Source organism: Gallinula chloropus (genome assembly GCF_964237585.1).
Source record: "Gallinula chloropus genome assembly, chromosome: Z".
Classification (NCBI taxonomy): Eukaryota; Metazoa; Chordata; class Aves; order Gruiformes; family Rallidae; genus Gallinula; species Gallinula chloropus.
This window is the reverse complement of record NC_140089.1, coordinates 76707013-76724353: the sequence shown is the minus strand read 5'-3', so window position 1 is coordinate 76724353 and position 17341 is coordinate 76707013. Positions and strand designations below refer to the sequence as shown.

At 39.1% G+C, this 17341-nt stretch overlaps 1 protein-coding gene across 1 annotated transcript in view; it reads left to right on the top strand.

Annotated features, from left to right (window-relative positions):
• SPEF2 (sperm flagellar 2) overlaps window positions 1-17341 on the top strand; it is a gene marked incomplete at both ends in the record, with an annotated part of 61268 nt that overhangs the window by 2057 nt on the left and 41870 nt on the right. The window contains 5 exons of the mRNA XM_084278199.1: window positions 4945-5197; window positions 6889-7059; window positions 8587-8727; window positions 9729-9808; window positions 10700-10916. Coding sequence (XP_084134325.1) covers window positions 4945-5197; window positions 6889-7059; window positions 8587-8727; window positions 9729-9808; window positions 10700-10916 — 862 coding nt within the window. The remainder of the gene's footprint in view (window positions 1-4944; window positions 5198-6888; window positions 7060-8586; window positions 8728-9728; window positions 9809-10699; window positions 10917-17341) is intronic.

The window sequence follows — 17341 nt, the reverse complement described above, 5'->3', positions numbered from 1 at the left end:
GTGACTGCACATAATCTCTAGTACTCACTGCAGCACCTATTCAGCACCAGAGGCCTCGACTCAGATTGCTTTCAAGAGAAATGAGGTGATTCTTCACGTCTCAGGCTATAGAGAATGCTGATGCTTTGTCAAGCCTTGGGAAGGGAGAGGTGATGGCTTTTCTTACACAGATATATGCATGTGAAGGATCTGAGTCACCAAGTAAAAATTCTGCAGAAGAAGGTCAGTAGACTGTTCATCATCACAGATGATGAAAAGAAGGTTGACTGGAGCTTCTCAATGAGATGCTACAGGTACAGGAACCTAAGCCTGCAGCTGCACTGAGAGGCAGGCAGAATTTGTGCTTATTGAGTGAGAAAAGGAAATGACTGGCAAATTGTGACTTCTGTCAAGAAAAGCAAGGTTCCTGCTCCACCCGTTGAACTGCAGCTTCAAAAAACATTCTTTACCTTGGTAGAAGATGAAAGACTGTTACCTTTGTGTGACACAGCATTTGGGCTGGCTAAATCTGAACCACACAGGAGCACCAGGAAGAAAAGGTGTGTGATAGTAATGGGACACTTTCTCCTATTGATCTCATGTGCCAGCTAAGGCGGTTTGCACCTCCCTGGGGACTCAAGTCCAGGACTACAGAGGCTTTTCCAACCCCTGCAGTGTTACCCCTCATGCTATTTTGTGTGGGCACCAAGGATACTACCAGGGAAAACTGGAGTTTATCAAGAGTAGCTCTGTGGCTCTGTAGGCAAATGTCAAAGGTGTGGGCACCCAGGCTTTTTTTTTTTTAATTTTATTTTATTCTTTTTCCAATTCTGCTGTTGAATTGGAAGGGCTCAATGTGGAGTAGGTAAATTCTACAGATCAACAAATGGTTGTGCAGCTGCTGTCGCAGAAGGAGTTTGGGTTTTGTAATCATGGAGTAGAACTGAGACACAGTTGAGTGTGCAGAGGTGTGTTTAGAAAAGTCCAGCAGGAGTCAAAACTGATAAGGGTCATGGAGAACAACCAGAAGGGCTTTTACAGGTTTCTCCACAGCAAAAAAAAGCTACAGAAAACATAAGCCAGCACCAGGTGACTGGAGCACAGAACCTGGGGGTGGGGAGGGTGAAAATGAAGAAACCTTATGCAAAAACATACTCAATACCTTCTCTGTTTTAGTCTCTACTTGTAAAACTCACACTTGGAAATCCCAGACCCTTGAGACTAGCAGAAAAGTCTGCAACAAGAAGGACTTGCTCTTGGTAGAGCGGGATCCACTTCAGGAACATTTAACTTAACTGCAAGTATACAAATCCACAGGGCCTGATGGCATATGCACACATCTGGTGAGGAAGGTCACTGATGTCATCGTTAGGCCACTCTCTGTAATCTTTAAAATGTCCTGGTAGCTGCGGGAGATTCTGAGGGCTAGAAGAATGCAACTGTTAACTCCTCTCTTGAAGGAAAACAAGGAGGAGGAATTGGGGCCTACCAGCCTCATCTCAGTTCCTGGGAACTAATGGAACAAATAAGCATGGAAATCCTCTCCAAATCTATTTTAGACAAGAAGATGATTGAGATTTATGAAGGGCATGGATTTATGAAGGGCAAATCATGCCTGACTAACCTCACAACCTTCTACAATGAAGTGGTGGGCTCAATGGTTGAGAGAAGATAAGCATATGCTGCACTGACTTCCTTAACATCCCGATAGACAAACCAATGAAGTCTATCCTAGCTAAGTGACACTGAGGTGGACTGAAACCTGGCTGAACTGTCATGCTCAAGGGTTTGGGATCAGCCCTGTGAGGTTCATCTGACGGTGTAAGGTACTAGAGATATGCCTTAACAATTGCCGATAGAATCCTACCCCCCTCTCTTTCTTCTCTACCCCCCTCTTTCCTCTCTCTCAATCACCATAAAACCTCATCCTTACAACAAAGTCAGTTCCACCTGTCAGGCTTGAAGTGCTTTATGCCAAGGACTTAATGACTATGCAATAAGATAACACTGTAAAAGGCAAGACCAACAAAAACAAAAGGGAGCAATCCACCATCCACCCTAGAGACAAAAGGGAGCATTGCTTCTGCCATCCACCCTGAAGCATTCCAACAGCCAGGTGGAAGGTGTGGCTATGCCAAGGATGACTACAAAAAGAGAGCATTCTGCCGTGGAAAGATGGGGAAGACATCAGATGACAAAGGGATATCAAGGGAATGTTCCCCCCGCATTGGACCTGAAGACATTGAAGAATGCTCTGCCATCAGACCTGAGGTCATCGGACAGACAGGACGATGTAGCCCGGTGGTGGTAGATATTGCAATCTCTTTCTCTCTCTTTTCTCTGCCAAATAAAGTGACTTGAACCTTGACTCCGTTTTGAGTCTTAATTCCGAGAATTGCAAAGACCTGGTCATGATAAAACATCTAATTGGACATCATTCAGGAGTTAAGCCCAGCCACCTCCAGCCACCCAGAGGGATCTGAGGTTGGTTGTAACACAAGGGGGTTTAACCTTTGCCAAATTAGTCTGTCTGGTTGTGGATCATGACAGAGGGTTACTGATCAGTGGTGTACCCCCAGGGCTAAATCTGAGACCAATACTCTTCATTAATGACTGCCATGATGAGACAGTGCACCCCTCAGTAAACTTGCAGACAATACAAAACAAAACTAGGAGTGGTTGATACACAGATGCTTGTGCTGCCATTCAGAGGGACCTTGATGGGTTTGAGAAAAGGACTGACAGGAATCTCATGAAGTTCAGAAAAGGGAAATGCACCTGGTGAGGAAAGCCCCATGTTCCACTACCCGCTGGCGGCCAAATGTCTTGAACTCAGCTTTGCAGAGAAGGACCTGGAGGGCCCAGAGGAGAACCAGTTGCTCATGAGCCAACAATGTGGCCTTGCAACAAAGAAAGCTAACAGAATTCTGGACTACATGAGGAAGATATGGCTCTGGTGAGACCATACCTGGAGTGTGGTGTCCAGTTTGGGATTGCCCAGTACAAGGACATGGATGTGCTGGGGCTCAAGAGGTGGAGTCTTCTTCTCTGGAGACATCCAGAGTCCCCCGGATGCGTTGCTATGTGATTTAGTCTAGGTGATACGGCTCTGGCAGAGGGGTTGGTCTAGATGAACTTTTGAGGTGGCTTCCAAGTCTTAGCATTCTGCGATTCTGTGAATGCTAAGGTTTGGAAGTGTCTAGCATATGAGAGGCAGGAGGACAGTATGTGGTGTTCCTTAATCCCTGCCTTTGAAAACATATATTTTCATATTTTCAGTTTTCTTCATATTTTTTCTATTCTAATGATTATTTTCATTGACAGTTATCAAGTATTGAGTCAAATGTTTTCTCAATTCCTAGGTATTTCTCCTGTACATTAAAAGCACTTATTACTGTTTAAGTCATTGTATTATTCGGGGAACCTGTAAGAACCTATGCCTGCCTAATCTTATTTAATATCTATTAAGTAATACTTTTAAAATTTGCAGTGTGCTATTAAGGTAAAACCTATTATTCATGGATCATTTGGTAGTCTGGCATCAGTTTTATGTGTTTTAGCACAGCCCAAGGCAAGATCATACCTGTTGGGGTGATTATGGGAGAAATGTAGATTCCTTTCTTAGGATCTGTAGCTGTTAAGGTAGAAGGCACTAATAGAAAGCAGTGTCAAGCCATTGGGAGTAGAAATTCTACTTAACTATATTAGCTGCTTATGTTACACAATTCTTGGACAAGTAAGCAAGGCAATAATTAAGGAAGTGATAATATTTTAAAAGGAATACTACTGGAAAACTTCTAATCTTTGCTAACTCTTGCAATAATCTTGAAATAAGATTTACATTATTTTAGGATTATGAGTCTGATTTAAGATATTCTGTCTGATTTTACTACAGAATAAAATGTTAAAATGTGACATCACCACTTAAATCAATGCCTGTGAGGTGATTTCTGACAATGAATCAGTGGCAGAAAACTGTTCAATAATTGTAAACTGCAGTTACATGTAATTATCGAGGAAATAACTCATGGCTATTATAGTGAGAATAACAGTCTCCTGGACTGTTTTGTCTAGGAATCAGGTGAATAGTGTGTTACTGGAAGGTTTTATGTTGAAATTGAATGTTTTCGTAGACCTACAGTGTACCTTTGCAGATCTCAAAAGCTTACTGGTTCACGTGAAGGAACTACTGTGTCAAGTGATAGAACTGTACAGAAAGCATGGTGTTCTGATACAGTTTGAAGTTACAGATTTGTTGGATTAAATATGATGTGTTAATTGTGATACATTTATAATTTATTGTCACTGGTTTTTGGACTGTTAATCTACTAATCTTGAATGTTCCTGTGTGAAAATCTACGTATCAAGAGACATATTAATCTGCAATCCTCTATTTCAATTCTAAATGTAAATTTTGCTCATTGAGACCATAGTCTTTGTTTTCAACATTACTCCAACCCATGTGTCCATTTCTTTTTATTGGGGAAAAAATATGACAAGGTGTTCTGAGCTTCAGTAGATTACATAGACTTTTTCTTTTTTTTTTACAATTTCCTATATTATAGCTGGTTAGAGCTCAAGTGGATTGAGACTGTTAATATAGAAACTTCATTATAATTCTTTGGACTTTTTGTGGATAGCTTAAAGTTAGCTGTAATTGCGGGTAGACTTTGATGTGAGATGTGCTTTGCATGTGCAGGTATTAGGTCTTATATAGCCCAATGTGGTATCTGTTTTGTCTAAAAGTTATGCCTAGTAGATCAATCCAGTTACATGTACTGCAGTATAATACCTAAGCCAAAGTGTGTATCACATTACTTTAAGGAAGACCTCTGTGGGTTTTTCTCCCACCCCCTTCTATCTTGCTATGAGATATATGTCATGACTGTGCTTATTGCAGCAAGCTGGAACTGAAAGTACATTTATGTTCTGATTTTTTTGTTGTTGTTGTTTTAAATCATATAGGGTTGCAAATGCAAAACTTAACAATTTTACTCGCCTGGAGCCCACGCTTCACCTCCTTGGTGTACACTTTGATGAGAATGTGGCCCAAGACATAATGACAGGACAACATGGGGCTGCAACAAAGCTGTTATATGAATTGTATATTGCTTTAGAAAAAAAGAGAAAGGCAAAGCTCACTGGTGTAGCCATGGAAGCAATGAGACCTGCAGCAACTGCAAAGCTTAAGTCTATTGAAAGTGCTTTGTATCAAGAGGTAAATTACTATGCCTATTTTGTGTAAATATGTAAGAAAAAAGGTAGCATAATTACATGTGCATCTCGAGCAAGTTGCATGCTTCCCCTCGCCACTTCAAGTCTCTTATTCAAAATCCAGTACTTCAATGGAAAAGAAGCAGTCCTGTACTATGTTGTATAAATAGACAATGGGATTACATTTTTTATCTGTGACTCACGAGGATAATGATCATCTGTGTTTAGTGTTCCTTTGTCTTCCCTCATTCTGTGTTACCTCTTCTGTTTTTCTCCAGGCTTAAAATACGTATAGAAAGAAAGGCTAGTAGCTGTTTGGCAGCTGCCTTTTTACTCAGTTGGTCAGTACAGATTGCAGACTGCGTTGCAGTCTAGGTATCAGCTTGGACTAATTTCCCCTCCAGGAAATGCATTTATAACTCTGTTGAGCTTTGTGCCACAGTGGTTTGATTCCTTGTGTTGCATGACTCTCCATATACTACACTCCAGCCTGTAATAACCATATGCTGAATAATGGGTTGAAGAAAAAACAAAGGAAGAAGACAGTGTCTAAGAGGAAGACAGTGTCAATGTAGTGGTAGTGTTAAGGATGTTCTTGTCTTCAACAGTAATGGTCAGCATGTGCAGACAGTAATTTGTCATCAGGATGAACAACATTTAGGAAGCTAAATATTGTGAAACAAGTTCAGCTGAGTGAAATGTCACATTTTTTTTTCTGGCATGCTTCCTGAAAAATAGTCTACAAGCAGAACATTTACAAACAAGTGCAAGGATGGTATCAAACAGTTAAAAAATCCTTTCACCTGTATGCAGATAGCTTAAAGATAAAACAGCTGAGAGTAGCTCCTGTCAATAGATAGGTTCAGAGTGGCATTTGAATCATACAATAGTTGAAGTTGGAATGGCCTCTGAAAGTCACTCAATTGATACCTCTGCTCTAAGCAGAGTAACTAGGGCAGGTTGCTCAGGACAAGGATTTTTAATATCTCCAAAGACTGAGAGTTCACAGCCTGTCTGGAACAGATCCTTATTACCCTTTCAGTATTCCCTTTTTTTTTTTTTCCCCTTATCTTTTTTTCTTTTCCCTTATGTTTAAGTTGAATTTCCTGCATTTCAGTTTGAATATAATCAAACAGCTAATTTGGAGGGGACCTACAATAATCTAGTCCAATTACCTGACCACATCAGGGCTGACCAAAAGTTAAAGTATGTGATTAAGGGCATTGTCCAAATGCCTCAAACACTGACAGGGTCAGGGAACTGACCACTTCCAGGGAAGCCTATTCCAGTGTGTGACCACTCTTTTGGTAGAGAAATCTTTCCTAATGTTGTTTGTATTTCCTGTGACACAATCTTGAGACATTCCCATGTGTCCTATGGCTGGATCCTAAGAAGAAAGCCCAAGTCCTCCTGCTCCACTTCTTCAGAAAGCTGTAGAGAGCCATGAGGTCACCCCTCAGCATCTTTTTCTCAAAACTAGACTAGACTAACTTGGTGTTATTCAAGTTCAAATCTGCATGTTCTTTTCAATGGAAGTCCTAGTCCTAGTTTTCTGAGAAGTTTTCCACCTTGTTTAGGTGTTGCCCTGTGTACATTCATACAGGAAAACTCAGTTTTAAATTACTGTTGCAAAAGTATCATTTTTAATACTCTTCTTACGTTTCTGAGTCTTTATTGCTTGATATTTAAATCTAGCATTTGAAAACTTTAATGCCATGCCAGGCTGATTTGCAAATGCAGCAAATTTCGGAACATTTTGAAACAAAATCTAAGGCAATGAAAAATAAAACAGCTCATGTACATGCTGCAGAACAACAGAAAATTCAGAAGCTACAAGAGGAACAAAGAGCACAAGACACTGAAAAGGTGACTACTTAGTTTTTACAGACTTTTGAAGAAATATTTTCTTAAAATGACTTAAAGCTGTTGTGAGTGCTTGTTAATTCTGTGCTATGCAGTCAGATAAAAACAAGGAAAAGGAGTACACATGGCAATCATTAATATGTGGATAAAGCCAATATTCTGTTACAAGGCACTTAAACTCACAGATAATTAAAAATCACTTAATGTTAAGAGTATTTGCATGTTGTTACACTGAAAAATAGTTGTAGATTTGAGAATAGCATGTACATTTCACAACTGTATGTAAAGTACCCATGTAAAAGAGCTTTATGACATTCTTCATTTGTGAAGAAAAGATGAATCATTGTTCAAAAGCAGAAAAAAGACACAGGGTCGTACAGTGGGTGTGGTTTCAGAACACACTGTAGCTCTGTGTAGCTCTTCTGATAAAGCAAAAAAAGAGAAAAACTGATTTCTTAAGATATGGGAAGACTTGCCCAAAGTTTAGCCTGGAGTTTATATTTTAAGGAACTGGCCACCTATCCAAGAGATGTTTAACTACAGTGAAAAATGAAATTGACTAGCTTGACATATATTTTTTGTATGGCTTATTAAGGGGAGAGAATCTTGCTCTTGTTATTTAGCTGTTATATTTCCATGGCATGAAAAAGAATTTCAAAAAAATGACCCTTCACGTATCTAGAATAGAAAATGCAAGCAATATAAAAAGTATTTTCATAATAAAAATTTATAATCCTATTTCATATATTATATATTTTCTAACTTTCTTTGACTCTTTGTAAAAAAATTTGTTCTCACTCAATTCCACCTTTACCTGCTGTTAACCATCTGTGATGCACTTTTAACCAGGATAATTTAAATACTTGTTTTTTCTTGATGGTCTCAGATTCATTGCTCAGTAGTAATATTATCTAATGGTGTTCTCAGTTTCTGCACCAGGAAACTCTATTCTCAGTTTCTGTGCTGAATTCTGACTGCACTAAAGCTGGAATTTAATACAAACCCATAAATGTTTGTTAGGTACTGAACAGAAACTGGTTTTCTTTGTGCATGTGCTTCTATTGCACCAACCCATTTGTTAATGCAGACATAGCATATATAGATATACCATGTTCTGGTAATGGTAATTTAAAAATGAGTATTTATCCTCAAATTCTGAAAACATATAGTAGCACATTGCTAAACTGTCAAATTATTCAGGATGCAGAGTGATACTTTAATTTCAAACATCTTACAACATCTCTTTCTTGATTTTTAAAATGATACTTTATAAGTACAGTGGCTGAGAGTATTTTTTACAAACTGTGGATAAAATATTAAGATTTTTTGCTTTCAGAGTATTTTAGTAATCCACTTTAAAAAATGCACAGTCATTTCTTCACTTCTGGAGCCCGATAGCCTCTTCCTCTAGAACTGTTTTTTTTCTTTGTTATGGCTTAGTTACATTTACTTCATAGATACAAAGGTAGTATATTAGAGACATGTGGTGTATTGTTTCAACTCAAGTGTCTGAACACATTGAATATTCAGCATCGTGTAGGAAGAAGGAGACAAAATGAAATAATGGCCAGGATTCAAGCAGCCATTATACAGGTTCCAAAGCCACCACCAAAACACTTTATAAAAGCAATTGAAGCAAAAAAATTTCTAAAGAAGAAAAGAGAAGCAGAGGTAACTATCATATATATTATTTTAATGATAATTAAATAATAATGTATTTGCAAAACATGTTATGATATGGGATCAGTTAAACTTACAAATATTGTACTTGTACTGTCCAAATGTTGCTGATATAACCACTAAAATGATACAGCTGACTGAACCCATGAAAAGTGGGCTAAATGTGATTATGATTCTGCATGTGTTGCTTAGGAGGGATTTTTTTATGTACGAGAAAGTCCTTTTGAATAAATACCAAAGGTACGTACTACTTGAATTGCTGACAGTATTTTAGGTTCTACTCTATTGAGTAGCATGTATGAGATAAAAGATTGTTTCCTTCTCATTAGTGCATGATGAGATTTTACACCATAATGTATGAAGTCTTCTGTCACACACTATAAAACTGTGCCTGCTCTATCAAAAATGTTAGTAACAGTTGAAATTGGCAATAGTCTCAGTTCAAATCAATTGATGATGGCAATAAAAAAGAATTAAATCTGTATTATCTAGTGCTGAAAATTACTTGGATTTTAATCTTACAGTTCATGCATCTTACTGTCATCGTAAATCCAAATATTATCATATTTTTCAACTGCACAACTGAGATGGATGCATTTAAAGGTATAGCATAGAGATACTGTTGTTTGAGTCACTATCAGGGATACATTCAAGCTATTAAATCTAAAGCAGAACATAGCCCAGAATATCTTGTTTCAAATCCCTAAATGGTAGGATGATAAAGGCCTATGAGAATTATTCTCCACAATGAACAGCTGATCAAACATAGGATTTTCTGTTTAATGAACATAGGTACAGCTAAGAAAAAGAGTGAGGGAGGGAAGGAAAAAGAGGAAATAGTCTTGCTCTTTTCCTTGGTCTACCTGATGTATTAATGTATTTTCAGTGTAAACATTCCTGTTGCACTAACATGACATAAAAATGATTTAGTGATACTTATGATGCTTTATGAAAATTTAAAAAAAATATTAAATTTTGTGTTATTCCTTCAGGATACATACAAGGAGATTAAAGAATTTGAGAAGTCTATCTTAGGAAATGCCTCTGCAGTACACAACCAAGTCACTGACAGGTACTTTCTGGATATCAGATACCTAAGCTTAGATGGGATCCTACTTCAGGTGCCTACCATCTATGTAGACAGCTACTTGAAGAAAATGTAGTGACTTGTTTAGCTTAAACTGTGATTTTTTTTCCTTTGAGTGATTGTCCCACTAGCACTGCAAATAATCGAGCTCCAGCATTGTTACAGTGTTTTTACCTTAGCTGTAGTTGTAGTAAGTGTAGCTCAAGCTTCCTTCTCTCCTTTTTGCCATACATGCAGCAACTGAGGGCACAAAGTGCGTGTTTTCTTTGTTCATTTCAGTCATTGAGTCTGTAGGTCAGTTAGACTTGCAGGGAGAATGGAATGGTTGTGGATGTTCACATACAACAGCACATTTTAAAGACAATATAGAGAAGTAACCTTTCTCCTTAGAGTTGTGTTATCTGTATGTTGATTTACTTGTGAGTAATTTTATTTAATAGGTGTTCTGACCCATTTAGTATAAGTGTGCTATGTGCAGAATATTCTAAGTGGCAGTCATGCATACTGCTGTGGATAATTCTGTGTAAACAACCTGTGATTCTGCAAAACTTTGCTCAGAGTGTAGGGGTATATTGAAGGGTAACCCATCTTTGATATTCTGTGAACCATTGTAATCTGTTTCTGCAGAATCTAACTTCATATTAGCAAATGACAGTTTTCTCATGTCAGCACTAGAGACCTCTCGACTTAGTGATGATTGTGGACCACGAGGGTGTCAAGAAGTAGCCACAGTGCCTATCCAGAGTGCTGGCCAAATAATTGTTGTGTATTTGTGAGACTTGTACATAACCATGCAGAGATCTGTATGAAAACACCACTAAGAGCTATAATTCCTATAAAGTCAATTCTCTCTTTCTCTTTAATCTTTTGAATCAGTGATATAGAAGAATCATTGCAAACACAGAAGTTGCAGGCAACAACCATGGAAACTACAGCACAGACAGCAATGGAGCTACTAAGTATTTATTCAGATGATGAATATATAAGAAAAATTCAAAAACGTTTGGAAGAAGACATGTTTGGTAGAGAACAACGAGAAAAGAGACGACGAAAATTGCTAATGGAGCAATTGATAGCACATGAAACACAAGAGGTGAGAAAATGTACACTGAAGTACATAACCCGTACACAATGAGTACCTAAAAATTTGCTTAACAGATAGAAAAATTTTTGGAAGGTTGAATGGAATTTGGAGGGGATGAAGGGAGTAATATACTCTTATCTCTAAATATAATGCTTATAATAGAATGGTCTAGGTTGGAAAGGACCTCAAGGATCATAGAGTTCCAAGCCCCCTGCTGCAGGCAGGGCCACCAACCCTCAGAAATGATCTAGACAAGGTTGTTCAGGGCCTCATCCAACCTGGCCTTGAACACCTCCAGGGATGGGGCATCCACCACCTCTCTGAGCAGCCTGTTCCAGCACTTTGCCACTCTCTTCAGAAAAGAACTTCCCCCTCATATCTGATCTAAACCTTCCCTCCTTTACCTCCATTCCCTCTTATCCTGCCATTATCTACCCCTTTAAAAAGTTGGTTCCCCTCCTGTTTGTATGCTCCCTTCAGGTACTGGAAGGCTGCTATGAGGTCCCCCCGCAGCCTTCTCTTCTCTAGGCTGAACAAGCACAGTTCCCTCAGCCTCTCTTCATAGGGGAGATGCTCCAGCCCTCTAACCACCTATGTGGCCCTCTTCTGAACCCTCTCCAACAGCTCCACGTCTTTCTTGTATTGGAGGCCCTAGATCTGGAGACAGTACTCCAGATGGGGCATCATGCTAACCATTATCTTTCCTTGAAAAATATGGAAGGTGCCCTGGTTTGGCTGGAACAGAGTTATTTTTCTTCCTTGCAGCTGTGTTTGGGATTTAGGATGAGAATCATGTTGATAACACACTGAGGTTTTAGTTGTTGACAAATGGTCAAAAACTTTGCAGCTTTTCATACTGCTTTATGGCTGAGAAGGTGGGAGTGTCTGAGAAGGTGGGGGTGCCCAAGAGGCTGAGAGGGGACACAGGCAGGAGAGCTGACTCAGAGTGACAGAAGGGATATATATATATATAAAACATTATGTTTTGTTGAGGAAAGTCTATGAGCTTTGGAAGAAGGGACAGGTGTCTCGGGAGGACTACAGGGATGAAGTAAGATCATGTAGAGAGAAAATCAAAAGGGCTAAAGGCCAACTAGAATTCAGATGTTCCCTGGATATTCAGGCTCATCAACCATAAGACAGGAAGGGAGAGCAGAACAAAGCTCCCATCATCCAGGAGGAAATGCTTAGAGACCTGCTTGGCGAATTAGACATTCATAAGTCTATGGGGCTGGATAGGATCCATCTGAGGGTATTGAGGGAGCTGGTCGACGTGCTTGCCAAACCCCTTTCCATCATCTACCAGCAGTCCTGGCTGACTGGTGAAGTTCCACTTAACTGGAGGCTAGCAGATGTTATACCCATTTACAAGAAGGGTTAATCCAGGAAACCACAGGTCTGTCAGTCTAACCTCAGTGCTGGGGAAGATCATGGAACTGGTCATCTTGTCTGCTATCACACAGCACGCCTAAGACAACCAGGTATCAGGCCCAGTCAACATGGGTTTACGAAAGGTCGTGCCAAACTAACCTGATTGCCTTCTATGTCAAGATGACCCACTTGGTGGATGAGGGAAAGGCTATGGATGTAGTGTACTTGGACTTCAGTAAAGCCTTTGACAACATTTCTCACAGCATTCTGATTGAGAAGCTGGGCTGCCACTGGCCTGGACAGGCACTGCCTCTGCTGGATGAAAAACTGGCTGGATGGCTGGGCCCAAAGAATTGTGGTAAATGGAGCTAAATCCAGCTGGAGGCTCAGCCCTGGGTCCAACTCTGTTCAATGTCTATATCAGTGGTCTGGATGAAGGGATCAAATGTTCTCTCAGTAAGTTCAGGGACAACAGGAAGCTGGGAGGAAGTGTCAATCTGCCTGAGGGAAGGGAGGCTCTACAAACGTATCTGAACAGGCTGGATTGATGGGCTGTGTCCAATGAGATGAGATTTAACAAGATCAAGTGCAGAGTCCTGTATTTGGGACATAACAACCCCATGCTGTGCTACAGGCTTGGGGAAGAGTGGCTAGAAAATTGCCTGGTAAAGAAGGTCCTCGGGGTTTTGGTTGACTGCAGGCTGAATATGAGCCAGCAGTGTGCCCGGGCTGCCAAGAAGGCAAATGGCATCTTGGTCTGTATCAGAAACAGTGTGGCAAGCAGGTCCAGGGAATTGATTGTGCCCCTGTACTTGCCATTGGTGAGGCCACACCTTGAATACTGTGTTCAGTTTGGAGCCCCTCACTACAAGGAAGAAATTTAGGTCCTGGAGCATGTCCAGAGAAGGGCAACCAGGCTGGTGAAGGGTCTGGAGGAGCAGCAGAGGGAACTGGAGCTGTTCAGCCTAGAGAAGAGAAGGCTGATGGGAGGCCTTATCACCCCCTTCAACTACCTGAAAGGATGTTGTATAGAGGTGGGTGTTGATCTCTTTGCCCAAGTGACAGGTGATAGGACAAGGGGGAATGGCCTCAGTCTGCACCAGGGTAGGTTCACATTAGACATTAGGAGAAAGCTTTTCACCAAGAGGTTTATTGGGCATCGGAACAGGCTGCCCAGGGAGGTGGTTGAGTCACTGACCCTGGATGTGTTCAAAGGATGGGTAGATTAATTGCTTAGTAGTGTGGTTTGGTACTGGACAAGTGTGGTTGGACTCAATGATCTCAAAGGTCTTTTTGAACCTAGTGATTCTGTGATTCTATGACTATTGGCTGATGGCCATGTGTCCAGCAGCAGTTGCTGGGGGATTTGGTGGATACAGCAGCTGTAAGCCAGCCAGTGCTGTTGAGAAGACAAGACAGCTGGTCTCCCTGCAGTTTTATTTGAAGGTGGAGGAATTGTCCCAGTGTACTGCCAGTAAGGCTGGCTCTAGTGAGGCTCCAAAGCAAGGCAAAAGGGATGATACTGTTTCTAACTTTCCAGGAATAAAAATCAACATTGATACAGGAGCAACATGATTCACAGCCTGCAGGATTTATAAGACAAGTGAGCATGTTGACTGGAACAGTAGTCCTACCGGATCACAGAACATATTTAGTTCTAATATGATTCTAAATTAGCGGAGGAGAGATGACTGTTTGGAATTCCATCATAATTCAGAAATTAGAAGTTGCTTGACTTGGAGAAGTGGGAAGCAAATTGAGATGATATGATTTTTTTTTTTAAATTTCCAAATAAAATTAAAGTAGTTGAAAAGTACTTTTTTGCTCTGTTACAAATGGAACGAGAAGGGATTTTCAGACTGAAAATATAGCTTTCTTGTAGACATTAGGGTCAGATATTTGCCTATACTGAATAAAACTTGAACACAGGTGAGTCAAATTAATTTCATCCCTCTGCAGTGCTTTGATGTGTTTCATGTCAATATGTGAAAATCTCTACTGAATGAATCTTGTTCCAGTTTTTTTTAATTTTGGTACACCACAAGCTGTAGTAAAAGTCAGAGCCTGAAAGAAAAAATAATTTTAAATTACGTGACTTGCCTCTATGTGGCACACAGAGTGGCACCAGTCAAATTTTCATAGAAGTTGAAAGTATTTGAGAATATCATGGCTTCATCCCAACTGAATCTTTGGTCTCTACCATTTCAACAAAGTGTTTATGCCAAGTACTAGTTATTTTTAAATGCTCTGTTCAGATTTTATCTCCATGAATTAAAAAAGTTATCAGGGAGAGGTTACAGTCAGCAATAAATTGAGAAAATGAAAATGGAAGGGGAAATGAATTGTTACTAGATTATTGTTTGTCAACTGAATAGATTTATATATACTAAGGTATAAGTCTTGGTTATGAAAGTTATAACTACACAAAAGGACAGAATTGTTTCATTTGTATTTGAGATGAAAAAGACATAGAAAAATAGAAAAATGTGATATAGTAATTATGTATGAAGAACATGAAATATAAACACATTAATACTTGGCCACTGGATGCCACTGTTGTCTCAAGTAGGTAAACTGAAAAGAGGGTGTATCACGCTTTCTCACTAGTAATTTTTCAAATTATTACTTGGATGTCCCATTTGCAGTGTCTTTGTGATTTCTTCAGATACTTCACAGTCGTTTGAAGTTTATTTTTGTCTCCTAGTAAGCCTAGAAGTTTCAAAACTTTTCAATTTTAGTACTTTGCCCATTCCTATTTGTGTGAAAGGTTGTTACCAATACTTGGCTCTCCTGTCCAATAAGCACCCATTATGGAATGGTGTTTGATGTTCTGAATCCTAAATTTTTCATTGTGTAGGCCAGACTTGACTGCCTTTTCAGATATTCTTGTTCCTCAGAGTTTTCCTGCCGGCTCTTCATAGGCGTACTCAGCATGTCCAAATGTTTGATTATGTAGAGCATTGAAGTTCTCCCTTCACTTACTAAAGAAAAGGTGTTGTTCAACTTATAAAGGAGCATCTTCCCATTTCCTTTATAAAGAGTGCATTTATCTAGGTCAAGTGCTTTGATTTCTTACTGGGCAGACTATTTGCACCATGCAGTTGATATTTTGAGTATGACGTGAGTATGACAAGTGATGTTTCTATTAGAATGGCTCCTTCAATGTTCTGTGAATTAGAATTTAAAGATCCATTTTACTTCAGTGGGGTACTTCTTGTAGTAATCCATGGTTGGTGGTTGTTGGGTTTAGTTGCAAAAGGAAGCGAAATCTGTGCATCCTCCACTGTACTTTGAAATCTTAATAAAATTCTGAGTCCAAACAAGCAGTGGATAGAACTGAGGCAGCAAAGGGCATCATGTCTTCTTTTGTTGTCTTAATTTCATAAGACAGTAAAACTTAGGCATATGGGTTAGCATAGGATGAGAACGGTTGGACTTGACAGGGTCTTTTCCAACCTTGTGATTCTGTGGTTCTGTGATTCATGAATGTAAGAGATAAATGGACAGATTATCTCTTCAGTAGCCAGTGCTGTTGGAAAATTCTGTCACCTGTACTATGTCTATAGCATTAGTATGAAAATGTGTATCAAATTGGTTTTATTGCATTATTATCCATTTCAGTTGCATGTATGATTATTCTGTTAATAGGAAAATGGTGTGAAAATACACTATGAAGAATATAAAACCCACATTCATTCTGTGATAAACTTTTCAGGGAGACAATATTGCATTCAGGTGAAGCACTCTGTGACTAGAGCCTGAGATGATCACATCTGTATCCTTAGAATTATCATGCAGTGTCATGAGATTCAGTGTTAGCAAAGGGGAGAGTAAAGCTCACATTTTGGCTAAAAAAAGCAAAATGTTGAGGGATTTTTATATCACCTTAGTCTTTTCAAGTCATCGTGTATTTTATTTTTAGCAGTTGTAAAGGCAAAGGAACTTAAAAATATGGAGTTTAATTTGAAAAAATGGTTTCTCCCTAAATGTTAAGGATCTCCATCAACATTGAAGATGTACATTTATTAGAAGGGTGTTTTCCTCATTATTGCAATTAAAATAGCCATGTTTTAAGCTTCGTGTTAGAAGTTGTGGTTGCATCATGTAGGTCAGATCTTTGATGAGTTTCTTGTTTCATAATAGTATGATAATATTTAAGACAGCTTGATTTTTCTTTTATGTTGAATTTATTTAATGTGTTCTGCCCTGTCTCAGTCACAGATAGTTGATAGGAAATAATCCAGATTAAAAGAAAATAGAAGTATTATTTTATTTTGCTTTGGGTTTTGTACTACTACTTACTGGTTTACATGTTTTCTGTTCTTAGGAAAATTAATTTGAACTCAGTTTTCAATTTAGGTCCTTAAATGTAAACTTAGATTTCAAAGCTCTTTTGCTGTATCTGAAACAAATCTTCGGGGAATCAAAAATGGCCTCTCAAATTCTGCTGTGGGTGTGGTATTTGGCTGTGGGTCTTGAAAGGCAAGCTGATGCTTTTGCTTAGAACTCAGTAGTTCTGGACTGTGAAAGTAGTGAGGCAAACTTTTGTTTGTGTTAAGCATTAGTTTTGCAATTAAGAACAGTATAGAGAAGCTTAGTAGTGACAATTATGTTTTGTCAAGTACTTTGAACAGTAACAGTCCACAGCCTTCAAAGTGTGTGCACACCAACTGTGTTTCAAGCAATGGTTCACAATGTCATACAGTGTTGAATAGGGGATTCTATTCATGTCCCAGTGAGAGCACTATAACCATCACTTTGAAGTTTTTTACTTTCCTGTGTTCTGAATGCTTCCCCATATTCCAAGTCTTCTGAATGGAGGGGATAATTACTCAAGTCTCAAGAAAGAAGGAAAAAGTTTAAACTTGTAAAAGTATAGACTTATCAGGGATCCAGCTGAGGATATCTGAGAATGAGAACTGTTGGAGTGCAGGGGCAAATAAGGGAAATTATGACACCTTAATGATTTAGGCAAAGGTTATATTTTATATTCAGAAGTAATTATTTGAAATAAACTGCAGTTTCTTTGTACACAGGAAATATCCAAGTTAGAATTACTTTAA